Source organism: Penicillium citrinum (genome assembly GCF_028827155.1).
Source record: "Penicillium citrinum strain IBT 23319 chromosome Unknown utg000002l:1.0-3833315.0:1.0-3834789.0, whole genome shotgun sequence".
In the NCBI taxonomy this organism is placed as follows: Eukaryota; Fungi; Ascomycota; class Eurotiomycetes; order Eurotiales; family Aspergillaceae; genus Penicillium; species Penicillium citrinum.
This window is the reverse complement of record NW_026622687.1, coordinates 3,422,313-3,438,629: the sequence shown is the minus strand read 5'-3', so window position 1 is coordinate 3,438,629 and position 16,317 is coordinate 3,422,313. Positions and strand designations below refer to the sequence as shown.

At 48.2% G+C, this 16,317-nt stretch overlaps 7 protein-coding genes across 7 annotated transcripts; 4 read left to right on the top strand and 3 right to left on the bottom strand.

The window, feature by feature from the left end:
* Positions 1 to 262: 262 nt before the first annotated feature.
* On the bottom strand, positions 263 to 1,438 carry N7469_003100 (gelsolin family protein; the record flags this gene model as incomplete). The annotated part of the gene is made up of 1 exon (XM_056642020.1): positions 263 to 1,438. One exon carries the CDS (start codon positions 1,436 to 1,438, stop codon positions 263 to 265), a length of 1,176 nt encoding a protein of 391 aa, XP_056504514.1.
* A 724-nt stretch (positions 1,439 to 2,162) lies between these two features.
* On the top strand, positions 2,163 to 3,376 carry N7469_003099 (S-adenosylmethionine-dependent methyltransferase; the record flags this gene model as incomplete). The annotated part of the gene is made up of 3 exons (XM_056642019.1): positions 2,163 to 2,196; positions 2,319 to 2,576; positions 2,631 to 3,376. The coding sequence occupies 3 exons, from the start codon at positions 2,163 to 2,165 to the stop codon at positions 3,374 to 3,376; spliced, it is 1,038 nt and encodes a 345-aa protein (XP_056504513.1).
* Positions 3,377 to 3,956: 580 nt separating this feature from the next.
* On the top strand, positions 3,957 to 4,750 carry N7469_003098 (uncharacterized protein; the record flags this gene model as incomplete). The annotated part of the gene is made up of 2 exons (XM_056642018.1): positions 3,957 to 4,157; positions 4,226 to 4,750. The coding sequence occupies 2 exons, from the start codon at positions 3,957 to 3,959 to the stop codon at positions 4,748 to 4,750; spliced, it is 726 nt and encodes a 241-aa protein (XP_056504512.1).
* Positions 4,751 to 4,871: 121 nt separating this feature from the next.
* On the bottom strand, positions 4,872 to 7,094 carry rok1 (RNA-dependent ATPase ROK1; the record flags this gene model as incomplete). The annotated part of the gene is made up of 1 exon (XM_056642017.1): positions 4,872 to 7,094. The coding sequence occupies one exon, from the start codon at positions 7,092 to 7,094 to the stop codon at positions 4,872 to 4,874; it is 2,223 nt and encodes a 740-aa protein (XP_056504511.1).
* A 500-nt stretch (positions 7,095 to 7,594) lies between these two features.
* On the bottom strand, positions 7,595 to 8,488 carry N7469_003096 (F1F0 ATP synthase subunit g; the record flags this gene model as incomplete). Its single annotated transcript, XM_056642016.1, has 3 exons — positions 7,595 to 7,835; positions 7,927 to 8,011; positions 8,242 to 8,488. The coding sequence occupies 3 exons, from the start codon at positions 8,486 to 8,488 to the stop codon at positions 7,595 to 7,597; spliced, it is 573 nt and encodes a 190-aa protein (XP_056504510.1).
* A 1,435-nt stretch (positions 8,489 to 9,923) lies between these two features.
* N7469_003095 (NAD(P)-dependent alcohol dehydrogenase) lies at positions 9,924 to 11,154 on the top strand (the record flags this gene model as incomplete). The annotated part of the gene is made up of 2 exons (XM_056642015.1): positions 9,924 to 10,090; positions 10,155 to 11,154. The coding sequence occupies 2 exons, from the start codon at positions 9,924 to 9,926 to the stop codon at positions 11,152 to 11,154; spliced, it is 1,167 nt and encodes a 388-aa protein (XP_056504509.1).
* An 854-nt stretch (positions 11,155 to 12,008) lies between these two features.
* agdC (putative alpha-glucosidase) lies at positions 12,009 to 15,019 on the top strand (the record flags this gene model as incomplete). Its single annotated transcript, XM_056642014.1, has 6 exons — positions 12,009 to 12,231; positions 12,285 to 12,844; positions 12,959 to 13,202; positions 13,270 to 13,338; positions 13,401 to 13,877; positions 13,947 to 15,019. The coding sequence occupies 6 exons, from the start codon at positions 12,009 to 12,011 to the stop codon at positions 15,017 to 15,019; spliced, it is 2,646 nt and encodes an 881-aa protein (XP_056504508.1).
* Between the last annotated feature and the right edge of the window lie 1,298 nt (positions 15,020 to 16,317).

The following is a 16,317-nucleotide window of genomic DNA, read 5'->3' as shown; positions in this document are numbered from 1 at the left end:
GTCCAATGAATGGTGTCTTCGATCGAGCTTTATCAGTAGTGGAAATGAAAGTAAGATATGGGGATGGTGATGTAGAAATGAAGAAGAGAAGATAGACGGCCGTGGGTTCTCACAAGTGATCATAATTTAAATTGGATAATATACTCAGGCTGCTCAATGGGACATTGGGCTACAATCTACAGTAAATACGGAACCCGATACAGTTAATAACGACCATTAATTGGAAACATCTTATATTCATCTATATTTACATGGGCGATTCTTATGCTGCAAATGCTTTCAGGAATGCAGGGCTTTCATATCCCTGAACAACCTTGGAGATAGGCGTGTAAGGAGCTTCAGAATCCGCCTGGCTTTCCTGGAGTCGACGAATATATGCCTGAGCAACCTTGAGCCACAGAGCCTTCTCTCGTTCACTGGCATCTTGTCCTTGCCAAACCCAAAGCCTGCTGCCAGCATCATAAAGGAAGACGTCATCACCATGAAGATCCGTCCGGCGGACTGGCCCATCTTTGACAAGGTCAAAAGTGAGTTGTCCCGATGCGTCAGAGAGTCTGAACAGCTTGGACGATGAGGGAGAACTCTCATTCTCTTTCTTGTGGAAGCGGCCTGGACGGTTGGCCTGGAATGACAATTGAGTGACATCTCTTCCACCGAGAAGGTCGACAATAATCTTATTCCTTGACTCCAATTGTGAAATGACCTCCACAGGAACATGCATTGCCAAAGTCATGTCATTGACAACTTGAGCAGCCTTGCCTTTCTCCATGGGGCTGCAGTTCTTACCCTGCCAAACCCAAATCTTCTCGCCCTTATCCAAGATGAAAACATCTTGATCGTCGAGACTCTGCCAAGTAGGCTCCACCTCATGCACAATGATTGTTCGACCAGCACCAGGGTTCTTGAAGATGCGAAGCAAGGTGGTGACTTCTTTCGGACTCTCGGTTTCGACATGATTAAAGCCGGATCGAACACCACCTGAACGAATGGAGTAGTGTCGGAACAGAGCCAGGAATTCGTCGGAAGGGTGTGCCTGGACTTCCCTGTGTTGAGTCGCTGCACCATGAAGGAATTCATCAAGCTCGACCGTCTTGTAAGCCGCGGTTCCAGCTTCATCCTGTGTCGTCTTGCTGCCGAGCCAGAAGAAGATATCATGTCCGAGTTTATCGTCACCGACTTTGTAAGAGTACAGCACGATGAAGCTGTCACCATCATAGAATTCGCCTGTCTTCTCCTTTGGCCATGGAATTACTTCAAAATTCTCAATACGCCAGATAAAGAGACCCGGTTCTTTGCCGATCTTCCCATTGTTCCAGGCCGGCTCTGTGATAGCGGAGTTGTATTTAACGCGGTGGTCGATATCGGACCCGATGAGCTCGACATTACTGTCTTTGATATCATATTCTTTGGGGTGGACGAGTCCTTCGTGGGGTGCCATATTGAATGTGAGAGCAGAAAAGATGGAAGAAGAATTAAAGCTACGGCTGAAGCTGAAGCTGGCGGGGTGCAGCCACCCCGCTTTGTGGCTGAGGTGATCTCCGGCAGTATAACTTAAAAATAGAATCTGCCACACCGCCATTCGAAGCAAGGAACCATGACCACTCCGAAAAGTATTGACGGCTCATGTAGCCAGACCTTGAGCCATAAATATACAATAGCTCGAGTGGTCTACCCTAGCGGATGATTGGTTGTTCTACAATCTTTGGCTATGTACATGATTGATCACGTTCCTTTTGTGCTCGATTGCAGAGCTTAACAGCGCCATGGCCAACATCAGTAGTCGGTTAATTCTTCATAATTCGGACTTTTACTCAAGCCAACTCGAAACAGTTGAAATCAAATCACCGCATAAAATTAACATGAAGCTCAACTTTTCTTCAAGACAGTGAAACAGGAATAATTTTCTGCTTGGCTAGCGTGACTACTGGTGAACTCGACAAAATTAGGACAAATTAGTAAACTATTGAATATCGCCACCTAATAATCCAGGCCACAATGGCGAGCCGTGGATCGGAAACACGCCTTACCAAATTGGGATTTTTCTTGCTGCGTGGCGGGCAATCGCCGATTTGTTGCGAATAGCCACCGCCGCTCCGATAAATTGAAATTCTCCGGGGAAATGCGAATTCTCTGGACACCTGGTGCACACACACACGCCCACAATGATCGGTACCACTGCCGACGAGCCTCTACATGGTTAGTACTGCCTTTCTATGTTTACTTCCATCAACTCTACAGCAATCCCTGCCATACCCACCCTGAACAGTGAACGGGTGAGCCGTAGAAACACTAAGATAGTGGACTGATAAGCGTCGCAGTGCTCGACTTGCCTCAAATCTACAAGAAACCTTCCGGGACCGAGTTGCTCAAGGCTTTGGCCCTGCTGACTCTGCAGCCACGGTCTTTCGGTACAACTGCCGATGTTGTCAAAGGCCCCGCGGTGCGGCCCGAGGGGGTGACTCGATATCTCACCTCTATCATCTCCAGTCCCCTTTCATGGCTAGACACGGAGGAATTGCAGGAGGCAGTCTGGGATGCGGCCTCAGCCCGTCTCAGTGAGCGTTCTGGTCGGACTGGTAAGTTTGTTATAGCCCTAGTAGGGAATGTAGGTTGCTAATAGCATCCCGTAGCCATGCCGGCCATGTCGCGCATTTTCAACATACCCACCTCCTCCGGCGAAGATTATACACTCACCCTGCACGAACCCTCTCTCACGTCGGATAATCTGGGCATGAAGACGTGGGTCTCTTCCTATCTTCTTTCCCGTCGACTGCACAAAATTCTCGACTCCCCACCGGAACTTGTTCCGACGAACTCGACCGAGCCATTAGCCACAAATGATAAAAGACTTCGAGCGTTAGAACTTGGCTCGGGAACAGGCCTTGTTGGATTGTCCTTTGCTGCATTGAAGGGCAAATCTGCCACTATCCATCTGACCGATCTACCCGAGATTGTGCCCAACCTAGCCCACAACGCCTCTTTAAACGTCGAACTCATGAACAAAACTGAGGCAAATGTGACAACAGGTGTGCTAGATTGGTCCATAACTCCAAGTCCCCTCCCCACCGCTGAAGAAAGATTCGATATCATCCTCGCCGCCGACCCACTGTACTCTCCTCTTCATCCCAAACTGCTCGTCGATACGATCGGGCCATGGCTAAGTCGTGGCCTCGATGCACGGGTTGTTACTGAAATGCCCCTGCGAGATGCATACCTTCCTCAAGTACAGGAGTTTCGTGAGCGCATGGGGAATCTTGGGCTGGCGGTTGTCGAGGAGGGCGAGGAAATCGGTTATGATGATTGGGAGAGTTCAAGCGGTGAGGCCCTGGCCGTGAAATGCTGGTGGTCCATCTGGGGATGGAGCGAGAGGGTATAATTGGCTGAAACGGAAGCTTTTTCTCATCCGCGAGGCGGATATGAAATCACGAATAGACGATACACGATAGATGCTAGACAGAGCCTAGATATAGACAAGGCTATTGAGTGAATGCATCGAGATAGATTAAATATGTTAGCATTCCAATTTGCGACCATTTCTTCCCAATATAAATTGGTGACATAGATGTAAATAATGAAGTCCAAGTTCAAGGACAACTTAGGGTAAGGGGACGGTTGAAGTTGAAGTTGAAGTCGGAGAAGAATGTGGCCGCACGACCCCCGTGGGGCTTGGTCGATGACGTCGGTTAGCCACAACTCTCCACCTTTTCTTTCTCTTGCGAAGATTCTCGCAGTCCACGCTTCTTCCATGATTTCAACATATCTCAATGAACCCAGCCTGGTCGTCGCGTGATTTCTATTTCAATACATCCTGCGGCTAGAATGTATATCGCAGTGGTATCCATGAATTTCAACTTGCTCAACGTCTGAAAAGAGCAGCACAACTGCGATATATATGTGAACGATAAAGCATACGCGCAAATACACACAAATATATATCATTCTCAGCTACAGGCGTCATGGTAATCGGCCTGTTAACTCTCGCCTCGATCCCAACCGTCACAGGCGTTGCGTTCGGAGTCAGCGAGCAACGCAAGTCGAATCAACGCAAAGAAGATGCTCGGCGCATGGTCAAATTCAACATTGAGTCTATCTGCGAAGGTGACACAGATGACGACCGTGATATAAATGGGAGGAGGGTGGTAGTTCGAAACGAGAAGGTGTGTTCTCTATAACGAAGACCGGGGACAAGTTCTCCGAAGCGTGAGTACTAACCGAAGCAAAACAGGTCTACCTTGATTTGGTAAATCCAAGAGACCGCATTCACCCTTCCTTCACCGCACTAGCATTCTACATCGAATACCCCGAACTTGACGAAACAAAGCATCTACAACGGGGCTTGGGATTACCAACTTACGTCTCGGCCAATCCACCGCTCTTAAATTGGGTATATGCAGATAAAAACACGCACGAGTTGAAATATGGGAACCGTACGCAGAGCGTGGAGCATGTTGTCGGACCTTGGGATTGGACAGAGGATGAGAAGACGATATTGCTCGAGGAAAAGGATGCATTCTACGCGGTCGAGGAAGAAGAGGGGCAATGGGCATTATATTTTGATCGAGAAGGTGATGAACTTGTTCGTGTCCTTGAGGAAAAGGGAATGTTGGATAATGCCTTCGTGCCTGTTTCTCTCGTACGAAGGATTGCAGAGGAACCGCCGCCTCCTCCGAGTCAAAGTCAAAGTCAAGGACAAGGACAAGGACAAGGACAAGGACAAGGACAAGCCGGTGGAAATGGTGGACAGAGATAAATGATAACGAGGATTTAAAATGTAACGAGCCATGATTTATGTGCCACGTATCATATTGATGATCGATTATGAGTTACTGGATATGCCCAACCTAAGAAAGCATATCAATTATACAGAATGTCTAATTCCCAAATCCATCCCAACTCCCATCATCACTGACGGCATCATCCGCTGCAGCCGCCTTGCGATTGCGACTAGCAGCAATAGCCCCCTTCTTACGATTTTCCAAGCGACGCTCAAATCCACTCTTCGTACTAATCCTTGCCCGACGCGCCTCTCTCTCTTGCTGCTCGTTACCCTGACCCTTAACACCAATGTGCTTCGAAATCTGTCGAGCCTTGACACCGTGTTTCTTAAGCTCCTGCTTATCCTTCTTGCTGAGATCAGGCAGAGACTCAAGGAGCCATTTCTGGATAGACTTCTCCCCGTCTGTACCGCGGAGCTTCTCACTGGCATCGATTACATTGGCGATACTTTTGACGTAGGGAATATCCTCCTTTGTATAGAATGTCACCGCAATACCGCCTTCACGACCAGCACGACCCGTCCGTCCAGCACGGTGGACGTAAATAGCCGCCGAGTTGGGAATATCGTAGTTAACAATTCCGTTAAGACCCTTGATATCTAAACCGCGAGACAATGCGTCCGTCGTGACTAAGATCCAGATCTCGCCTTTGCGGAAATCACGCATGATATCTGATCGTTGATTGTCAGATAAATCAGAGTGTAGCACGGCGATTCGAGAGGAACCACCCGCTTCCGCGGGAATGTCATATTTCAATTCGGAATGCAGTGCAATGGCGCGGGGAATGGTTTGCGTGAAGATGAGGAATGGAGGTCGAAGACGGACATCTGTAGCCGATGCTGCTGTCGGGTGAAGAAGTTGGCGAAGACCGAGTAATTTACCCTGTTCAGTTGCTGCGTAGACTAGTCGGTGGTCGATATTGGGAACAGCCGAGTCTTTCAATCCAACAACCAGGCGAACTAACGGATGAATAGAGCTGCTGTCCTGGCCAATGTTTTCCAGGCGTTCTTTAATGGTCGATCGGGTGAGTTCCTCAATATTGGAGCCCATAGTTGCGGACCAGAGGCTCACGCGGAGATCCGGGTGCACACATGAACGCCAGATGTCGAGGGTCTGCTCTCGGAATAATGGGTCCAAGAGGACATCTGCTTCGTCAAGGACTAGACTTCGCACTAATGGCATCCTTGCAACAGGTTTTGTTTGGTTGGCCGAGAGTGAGTTGACCAGTTGTAGAGGTGTAGTCACCAGGATATCGCTTTTAGTGACTGGCAAGTTTTTCTGAGCCTTCTTAGGCTTATTGTCGTCCTCTTGCTCATCGTCCTCCTCTTCCGAATCAGATTCTCCGCTATCTTCACTGGGAGTATCCCCTTCTCCTTCAACCACCCGCATACCCTTTTTCATCAGCGTGATCTTGACACCGGTATTCGCCACCAATTTTCGTCCTTCATTGACAATCTGGCTAGCGAGTTCCTTGGTAGGAACAACAACCACAGACAGAATTCCATGTTCATCTGCGTTGGAGTGATGGTGTCGAACAATCTTATTGATCACAGGGATCAAGAACGAAAGTGTTTTTCCACTACCCGTGGGCGCGACAACAAGCAAATCCGGCTCGGGGCCATTATTCGAAGCAGAACCCGTAGAGTCACCCAGCAAAAGTGGAAGAGCTCCAAGTTGAACTTCCGTAGGCATGGAGAAACCTTGCTCTGCAACATTGTTGGCAAGTCGTCCGGAAATCTTATATCGTGATCGTAGCTCTTTGAATGAAACAAGTGGTTGTGGATACATGCGCCTAGCACGTTTCTGCTCTTTTTTGCTTAGTTCCGGCGTCTTCTCCTTCTTAGACTTCTTCTTTTTCTTCTTAGATTCCTTCTCCGAAGTCGCAGGAACTGCAGGAGCGGGCTCAATTTCACTCAAATCGCGCAAATCGGTGACTTTGATCTTGTGAGAATTCAAAATCGTACGACACTCCACTTCGTCCATGGTATCTTCATCATCTGAATCATCATGCTGTTCAACAGCTTTATTGGATTCATTCTTTGAGGGCGCAGATCCACTCGCAGGAGCAACTGAACGCTTGGTGGAATGAAAAAAGTCCAAGTCGGCGGCGATTGCACCATCATCTTCAGTAACAGCCACGCGCTTCCTTTTCTTGCCATGCTTTGACTCGAGCTCATCGGCCTCGGCGGTCCGGAAAAGTTGAGGATTGGTCGCAGTCCCCGCGGAGGGAAGACGAGTAGCAGAATCTGTACCTGGAGTAGCAGAAGCAGCAGGCTTCTTAAAATTTGTCGACCGAGTCAACAATCGGAATGCATCCATTATGGTTGATATTCTCAATGGAAGTGGAAGCCGTCGATATTTTGTCGCAAGGGAAAAAAAAGATGATGACCCACAATTACGCCTCCGGACCAATCAAAAGTCTGTCAAGATCATCTAGCGCACGGTACACCAAGGAAGACATCAAATAGAGAAAAGAGGTGGGCGTGAAGACCCAGCAATGATATATCGCAAGGGCGAAGATAGCCCCATAAACTAGAGGTAGATTCATATTGTAGTCTTTTGTGGTTGGGATACTAGAGGAAGAAGAAGAAGGCTGCTGCCGCCGGAGGAAGATCCGATATAACTACAACTACCTTGTAACCTGTGCAACAAAGAGTAACTGGCTCTGCGAAGGAACCTCAAAGGATGCAAATGATTTCTATCTCAGACAACAGTTTGAATTCCATCGTCTATCATACAGAGTACAAACGCGGGAAGGAAACAAAGGAAAAAGGGGGGTGGTTAGGCGAAAAATAAATGGAAAGGACAAGATTCCACATTTAGTGGTGGTGTTCAGGTTCGCCGCGGTATCCGACAAGGTTGAAACGACCGATGATCTCACCAACAGTGAAGAAACCAAGAACTTCGGCGGCGGTGACACCGGCGAGGGCCATCTCCTTGGGGCTGGCGTTACGGACGCGGGCCAGGAAGTTCTGGGGGGAGGGCAGGTTCTTGATGGCAGCGGGGTTCTTGGCGACGTTGATAAGGGGCTGGAAGTAGGATTGGAAGGTGGCCATGTTGCTGCAAAGAGAGTAAGTTAGATATGAAGGATTATTGAGGAGCATTCCGCGCGGTGTTGCGGAGTCGTGTAGTGTGGTGATGCGGAACTTACGGAGGAGCCATGTTCTGGCCACGGAAAACAAGCTTGCCGAGCTCAAGACCAACGCGGGAGTAGTAGATGGTTGGGGGAATCATAGCTACAAGGATTGATCATATTAGCTGAGTACCGTGGAGATAGAAGTTGACGCTCGGATGTCAACAAGGAGATGCCGGAAGTATCCGCCCGGGATGTTGTTTCGGCGATGGTTAGCCTTTAAACGCTGGACAACACTGGCTGTGCTTCAATTGAGATCTCCTATATCTCGATCGACCATCTCGAGCTTTTTTCATCCGAAGTCAAGGGTGTGGAGGTTGGGTGATATCTTACAGTCGACGAAAGAGACGACCTTGCCGACAGGGCCGCCGACCTTGCGGAGGGCAGTAGCAGCATTGGAGATGGCAGGACCGGCAGCAGCAGTGGCCTTGGAAAGACCTTCAGTAGCCTTGGAGGCAGCAGAAGAGGCAGACTGGCTGGCCTTGCTGGCGGCCTCGGAGGTCGAGGAGGAGTGTCTGACGACGGACCGACGGGTCAGGAACTGCGATTGCCGCAGGACAGCACGGGTGGCAGCGGGCATCTTGGGGACTGCGAGAGGAGAAGGAGCGGAGACGAGAAGTCGAACACAGGTCACCCAGGATAGTCGCTGGTAGAAGGACGGAGGGAGGTCCAATTGGCGGATTTGAGTCTGGCGCAACTTGAACGACGGGAACCAGAATCTGCGGCTTCGGGAGGTTCAGGGAAAGGGTCACGTGAGTCAACAGTGACTAATGCGATCGTGATCTTAATAATTCATCATATGGACTACATATATGTATTTCAAAAGATTATTATTTTCATCCTTGTTTTCTATTATATGATTGATGATAATAGAATCCTTTCCGATGTACCTGGATTAGTGGCAGTGGTGGACCATGAGTGTCTAGATAGGACTGGTCATAGGGTATGATGATGAAAATGAAGAATAGTAGCTAGTTATGTGTAGTAGCTTATTAAATTAATGCTAAGTATTTTAGCCAAAGAAGCTTATTTAAAGTGGAAGGGCGGGTTGAGGAGCGGCATAAAGTGTACATGGGAAGTGTACTGTACGGAGTAGTTAACTACTCATTGCTACTTAGTACTGTAGTTAGCATAGTAGTCAATTGGGTAAATATCAGACGAGCAGCTTACATCAATGAAGCTAGTTGAGACCAATGGTTAATTCTATAACTATCTATTGCTACTACCCAACCGATTAGTTACTACATACGGAGTACACTGTACTACATGTAGTTAATTACTAGCAGTCACTCGGGCCGAGCATGAGACCAAGTATCCCGATATCCGCACGGCAGTCCGTACTTGAACTGTATTTGGAGTACATATTACGGAGTAATGAATGGCATATTTCTGGCTAGACCGGCGAAATCGCCCGGGACAATTAAAAGCGTGAATTTATGATATACACTGGATAAATGCATTCCATGAATCTGCTGTAGTAGCCTGAAACTGCAGGTGTCTAGGGGCGGAGTAAGTCCATCAACCAGCAGTCTGTACTCCGTAGTGTAGGACTAAATGGGCAAATCTCCGGTGGAATTTCAAGCTTATACATACTGCATATTTAGTTACTATGATAACAGTAGTACATATACTATCAATATATACAATACTACCATTCTATACTAATTAAATACTATGAAACTATCAAATAATATAATATCCACTACTGAATACTCTTTAAAATCCAGAAATATTCTAATTAACCGACGCGGGCCCAGTTACTCTTTTTGACCGCCAACGAGTAAGTCTCTCCCCGCGCGGTTAAATCGAAGTGCCCCTCCACTCCACTTTTTTTCTCCACGAAAGGACTCGGACGTGCGAGGGGAGGAGGGTATGACATGGGGGAAATGCGTTGTTACATGAGTTGAATTTCGGCAAGTATTAATATCCCCCTTGCTGCTCTTCTTTTCTTCTCTTTCATCTTTTCTACCCCTCTCTCTTTCTATCATTAATTCCCTCCCCCCCTCCATCTCATAATGTCTTCCGCAACTACCGTGACCAAGACCAACATTGGTGTCTACACCAACCCCAACCATGATCTCTGGATTGCTGAGACAACTCCCAAGGTCGAGGATGTACAGAGTGGTAAAGGTTTGAAGCCGGGAGAAGTCACAGTCGAGGTGCGCAGCACCGGTATCTGTGGGTGAGTATATCGATTCCCCATTCTGATCTATATCATCGGCTCCATAATTGACAGACTGATCTAGCTCCGATGTCCACTTTTGGCACGCCGGTTGTATCGGTCCGATGATTGTCACCGGTGACCATGTTCTGGGTCACGAATCTGCCGGTCAGATTGTTGCCGTCGCCTCCGATGTCACTCACCTCAAGCCTGGTGATCGTGTTGCCATCGAGCCCAACATCATTTGTAACGCTTGCGAGCCCTGTCTGACTGGTCGCTACAACGGTTGTGAGAAGGTCGATTTCTTGTCAACTCCCCCCGTCGATGGTCTCCTCCGCCGATATGTCAACCACCCTTCCATCTGGTGCCACAAGATTGGCGACATGAGTTATGAGAACGGTGCTCTCCTGGAGCCTCTCAGTGTTACTCTGGCTGCTGTCGAGCGCAGTGGACTGCGTCTCGGTGACCCTCTTCTCATCACTGGTGCCGGTCCAATTGGTTTGATCAGTCTGTTGAGTGCTCGTGCTGCTGGTGCATGCCCCATCGTCATCACTGATATTGACGAGGGTCGCCTTGCATTTGCCAAGACTATTGCGCCTGAGGTGCGCACCTATAAGGTCCAACCAGGACTATCTGCCGAGGAACAAGCCGCCGGAATCGTCGATGCTTTCAACGATGGCAAGGGTTCTGGCTCACAGCCCGGTGCTTTGCGGCCCAAGCTCTGCCTGGAGTGTACCGGTGTGGAGAGCAGTGTGAACTCCGCTATCTGGAGTATGAAATTCGGCGGCAAGGTGTTCATTATCGGTGTCGGTAAAAACGAGATGAACATTCCCTTCATGCGTCTGAGTACACAGGAGATCGACCTGCAGTATCAATACCGTTACTCGAACACCTGGCCCCGAGCCATCCGTCTGGTACAGAACGGCGTCATTGATCTGAACAAGCTGGTGACCCACCGTTTCGCGCTGGAGGATGCTCTTAAGGCATTCGAGACTGCTGCCAACCCCAAGACCGGGGCAATTAAGGTGCAGATTATGAGTTCGGAGGAGGATGTCAAGGCTGCTTCCGCTGGTCAGAAGATCTAAGCATGAATGAGGTGTTATTTGTTTCGTTTTCTTTTTGGGCTTATACCTGGTGTCAGGATGATTTATGCATGATGTTTAGAGATATGCAATAGAACATGAATGAATTCCCTTGTGTCAATCAATATCAGAAGTAAAAAGTGTTCAGAGTGGGAAAAGAAAGAAACTCCTCTTTGAATCTCTCGAGGGACCTTGGAGGCTGAGGACCCGCGTGTCTTGTCAGCCCTAAGTAACTTCCTCTTCGCTTCTTCCCTTGACTTTTTCACTTTTGCATCAGTCTCGCACATAATAAAGACATCGGCTTGGCAGCTTGCAATGCTTAATCATAATTGGCTACCGTACATAATATCGAGCGCTGCAGAATGGACTTACTGGAGTAAGCAGATCAAAACAGTCAGCAGATCGTCATACTGTATCATTGTGCTTAGAATATGGACCAGATGTATATAGATTTGTGTGGCTAATACTATACTAAATTGAGGTCTAGTCAAGTTATACAGCCACTGGCCCTGCAGATCAGCAAACCAAACTATAAAAACATTTTTATATGTAGGAATACGGAGATATCCAAGCAGGAATTTGTTTGCAATTCAAGGAGAAACAGAGGGAGAGCCCGAGATCTACATTATTTCCTTGTAGTGACCAGGATAGCCCGGCATATTTCATAATGTAGTACACCTTACTGTACTGTTGTCACTCGCTGCCTTCACTTCTCCCTCACCAAACTCCTCCAAGTTACACAATCATAGCCGACCTAACCTAGCTTCATACATAAAGCTACACAGATCCAGCCATCTTTCAAATATATCCGAGATCTCAATTTCACATCTGCTGTGTTTCCCATCAAACTTTCCATCATGCGGGGTGTGCTCTTCCTGGCCTCCCTCGTGGGAGCTGCAGCTGCAGCGGAAGTTGCACTACAACCATGGGCCTCTAATGATGAATGTGCTGGATACACAGCAAGCAATGTTAGCCAGCAGGGACCTTCTTTGACTGCAGATCTCACACTTGCAGGAGATCACTGCGATACGTACGGAACGGACCTGGAGAACCTCAAGCTTCTTGTGGAGTACCAAACAGGTGAGTTCCTCTCAGCAAGAAAAGTGGACCATGCCACTAATGAAAAGTACCAGATGATCGACTCCATGTCATGATTTACGACGCAGACGAGGATGTCTACCAGGTACCCGAGTCCGTCCTACCTCGTCCATCGAATGAAGACTTCCATCACCAAGAGAATGCCAACATCCGCTTCGACTACGAAGCAGAACCATTCACTTTCCGAATCCTGCGAAACAACCAAGTTCTCTTCGATACATCCGAAACGAACCTCATTTTCCAATCCCAGTATCTGAATCTACGTACCTGGTTACCCAATGACCCCCATCTGTACGGGTTAGGCGAACACATCGACTCGCTTCGCCTGCCGACAAAAAACTACACTCGTACTCTATGGAGTCGCGATGCATACGGCGTACCAGAGTTCACGAACCTCTACAGAAATCATCCGGTCTACATTGATCACCGTGGAGACTCGGGGTCTCATGGCGTGTTTCTCTTGAATTCCAATGGTATGGATATCAAGATCGATCAAACAGATGACGGTCGTCAGTATCTTGAGTACAATACCTTGGGTGGGGGTCTTGGACTTCTACTTCATGGCTGGTCCGACTCCGAAGGAGGTCAGCAAGCAGTATGCGGAGATTGTGGGGTTACCAGCTATGCAGAGTTATTGGTCTTTCGGGGTATATTTGCCTTCTGTTTCTGAAATAAGCTTGTCTTTTGTTATCAGATGCTAATGATTTAGTTTCACAATTGCCGATATGGATACCGGGATATCTATGATGTTGCTGAGGCTGTTTACAACTATAGCCACGCTCATATTCCACTGGAAACCATGTGGACGGACATCGATTATATGGACGGTCGTCGAGTCTTCACTTTAGACTCGGATCGATTCCCATTGGAGAAGATGAGGGAACTGGCTCATCATCTGCACCAGCATCATCAGCGTTACATCGTGATGGTAGACCCAGCTGTCAGTGTCAACGGTAAGCAGATACAACCAAAGAGCATAGAGGAAAAGAGTCTATTGGGTAGTACCTTACAAGTTGACAGATAACGGCGCCTTCCAGAGAGGAAGAGAGAAAGGAATTTTCCTTCATCGTAACGGGGACCCATACCATGGTATGATTTTTACTATAATACCGAAACAGACCTCCTGCCACATCTTCTAATACATTTTATAGGAGCTGTTTGGCCCGGCGTGACAGTCTTTCCAGACTGGTTTAACCCGGCAACACAAGACTACTGGAACAATGAGTTCAGCACTTTCTTCAGCAAGGATACTGGCATCGACATCGACGGACTATGGATAGACATGAACGAAGCTTCCAACTTTTGCCCCTGGCCATGTGAGAATCCAGAGCAGTATTCCGACGAGGATAATCTACCTCCTACCCCTCCAGAAGCCCGCTCACCACCTCGTCCGATCCCGGGATTCCCGGGAGATTTCCAACCGCCCAAGGCATCTAAGCGAGGTCTTAAAAGACGTGAAGGTTTTAAAGGGAGAAAAGCTGGTCTACCAGATCGAGACTTGATTAATCCACCATACAAGATTGCCAATGCAGCTGGATCGATCAGTAACAAGACGATTGATACTGATCTCGTTCACAAAGGTGAAAAGGGTTATGTTGAGTATGATACTCACAATCTCTACGGAACGAGTAAGCACCCCCCCCCCCCCATCTTCAAATTGAGAATGAAGAAATTTCCAGGCTAATGGAACGTGACAGTGATGAGCTCTGCCTCCCGCGAGGCAATGCTAAACCGTCATCCGGATAAACGCCCACTAGTAATCACACGAAGCACATTCGCCGGAGCAGGCGCACATGTCGGTCACTGGCTAGGCGATAATCTAAGCCAATGGGATAAGTACCGACGATCAATCGCGCAAATGCTGGCCTTCGCTTCAATCTTCCAGATACCCATGGTAGGCTCAGACGTGTGTGGATTCGGCGGAAACACGACAGAAGAGCTTTGCGCGCGCTGGGCCTTACTCGGTGGATTTTATCCCTTTTTCCGCAATCATAATAGCATCGACTCTATCCCTCAGGAGTTTTATCGGTGGAAGAGTGTGACTGAGGCTGCGAGGAAGATCATTGATATTCGTTATCGAATGCTGGATTACCTGTATACGGCCTTCCATCGGCAAAGTGTTACAGGGGAGCCATTTCTGCAGCCGATGTTCTATCTGTATCCGAGTGATGCAAATACCTATGAGAATGAGGCACAGTTCTTTTATGGCGATTCGATTCTCGTCTCCCCTGTGACGGACCAAGGGCAAACCAGTGTTGAAGCGTATTTCCCGGATGATCTCTTTTATGACTGGTTTACTGGGGCGGTTGTGCATGGGAATGAGGAAAAGGTGAAACTGGATAATCTGCAGAATACAGATATTCCGATCCACATTCGTGGGGGAAGTGTGATTCCACTGCGCAGCAAGAGTGCAATGACGACGACCGAGCTACGGAGTCGTGGGTTCGAGATAGTCGTTGCACCGAACGCGAATGGATATGCACGTGGGGAGTTGTATCTGGATGACGGGGAGTCATTGCATCCCGAGCATACATCGTTAGTGCAGTTTGAGTATGCTTCTCGCAAGTTGACCATTCGTGGACAATTTGGCTATCAGGCTGGTGTGGTGATTGAGTCTGTTACAGTGTTGGGGGAGAAGCCATCCAAACGAAGTGAGAAATGGAAGTGGGAGCGAGATGATGAGAATGAGCATCATTTTGATGCAACCATGAGCAGTGTCACAAAGAAAGTCAACATCGAGTTGAATGGGCCTGCTGTGGTGGAGTTTTAGTGGTGGAGAGTGGAGAGGTGCTACCTCGGGTACTTGATAGGGCAACTCTTTGATCGGAGTCATCAACTCACACAGTGTCTTACATGTCTTACGATACAATCACGGACAATAGGAGATATCGTGCCCTGGATGAATTCACAGACAGTAGAAGACTGTAACATTGTATGCATCTCACTTGTCAGGGACAGCATATTGTAGAAGAGAGTACATAGAGTAGTAACGTGTGCTGTATCTACTCCACCATTTCATCCCTGACGGTCCCATCCCGCCCCCATCTCCATCCCATTCATCCAAGCTTGTTCCTGCATGGACCGAAGCCCAATGCGGCCCGCAAGGGGTATTAATATAATTAACTCTACCCATGCTCCATCCTCCGCATGGGACTTAGCACCCCTCCTCTCCCCCCCCCCCAAGAGTGATTACGGGGAATACGATATTAGTCTAACGCTGACCTTGGAATCGGTTAGACATGTCTGGGGTTGCATGCGCTCAGACAGCAAGGCTTAATTTAGTCGGACCGAGAGGCAATTTGAAGCGAGAAAAAGTAGTTTAGTATAGGTCGGTGGGGATGACAGAAATAGTCGGTATAGACCGACTGCCTGCACTCGGTAAACACTGATTGAGTTAATTCAAGAGTTCGAGTTAGTTCAACTGTTTGTACTCCGTACATCCTGTAAGAACATATGTATGTAAAGGTATGCCGTCGGCTACGCAGTGCAGAAAAATGAGATATCGGACGTACCTCACCCTACGCAGGAAGGCATCCGTATTTTCTGTATCAAAAACCTCCACTGATCACGATCATCCTGTGATCGAGCACAACTGCCACAGGATGAGATCGGAATTGCCTCAGTGGATGCCTGAGTGGATCACACTCGCTTGAATTGACGAACGATGGGCCGTGTTGCGCCCCACGGCAGGCGTGCTGGATTTTCCGTGACATGATCAGCCCGGGTGATCATACAGACAGGACCACTCCATACATAGTACATAGAACAGTAACTCTACTATGAACATACATGGTAGAGATAAGGAGTACATACAGTACAGTAATGTATTGAACACTTTGTACTGATGATGGATGTAATGAGCAAAATGAAGACAGAAGAATGTCGACAAATGACCGAAAGCGGTGAAGGAGATGGGATGAGTCCGCCGTGCTCGGTTTCACTTCATCACAATTCCCATGCTTTTCCAAGGGCTGTTGACTGTACTCCGTACCTTGTAGACTTTTCTTTGTCTCTGTGAACAGCCTTCATTATCCCGCATGTCTCACTAGCAACACTATCTGCCCACTC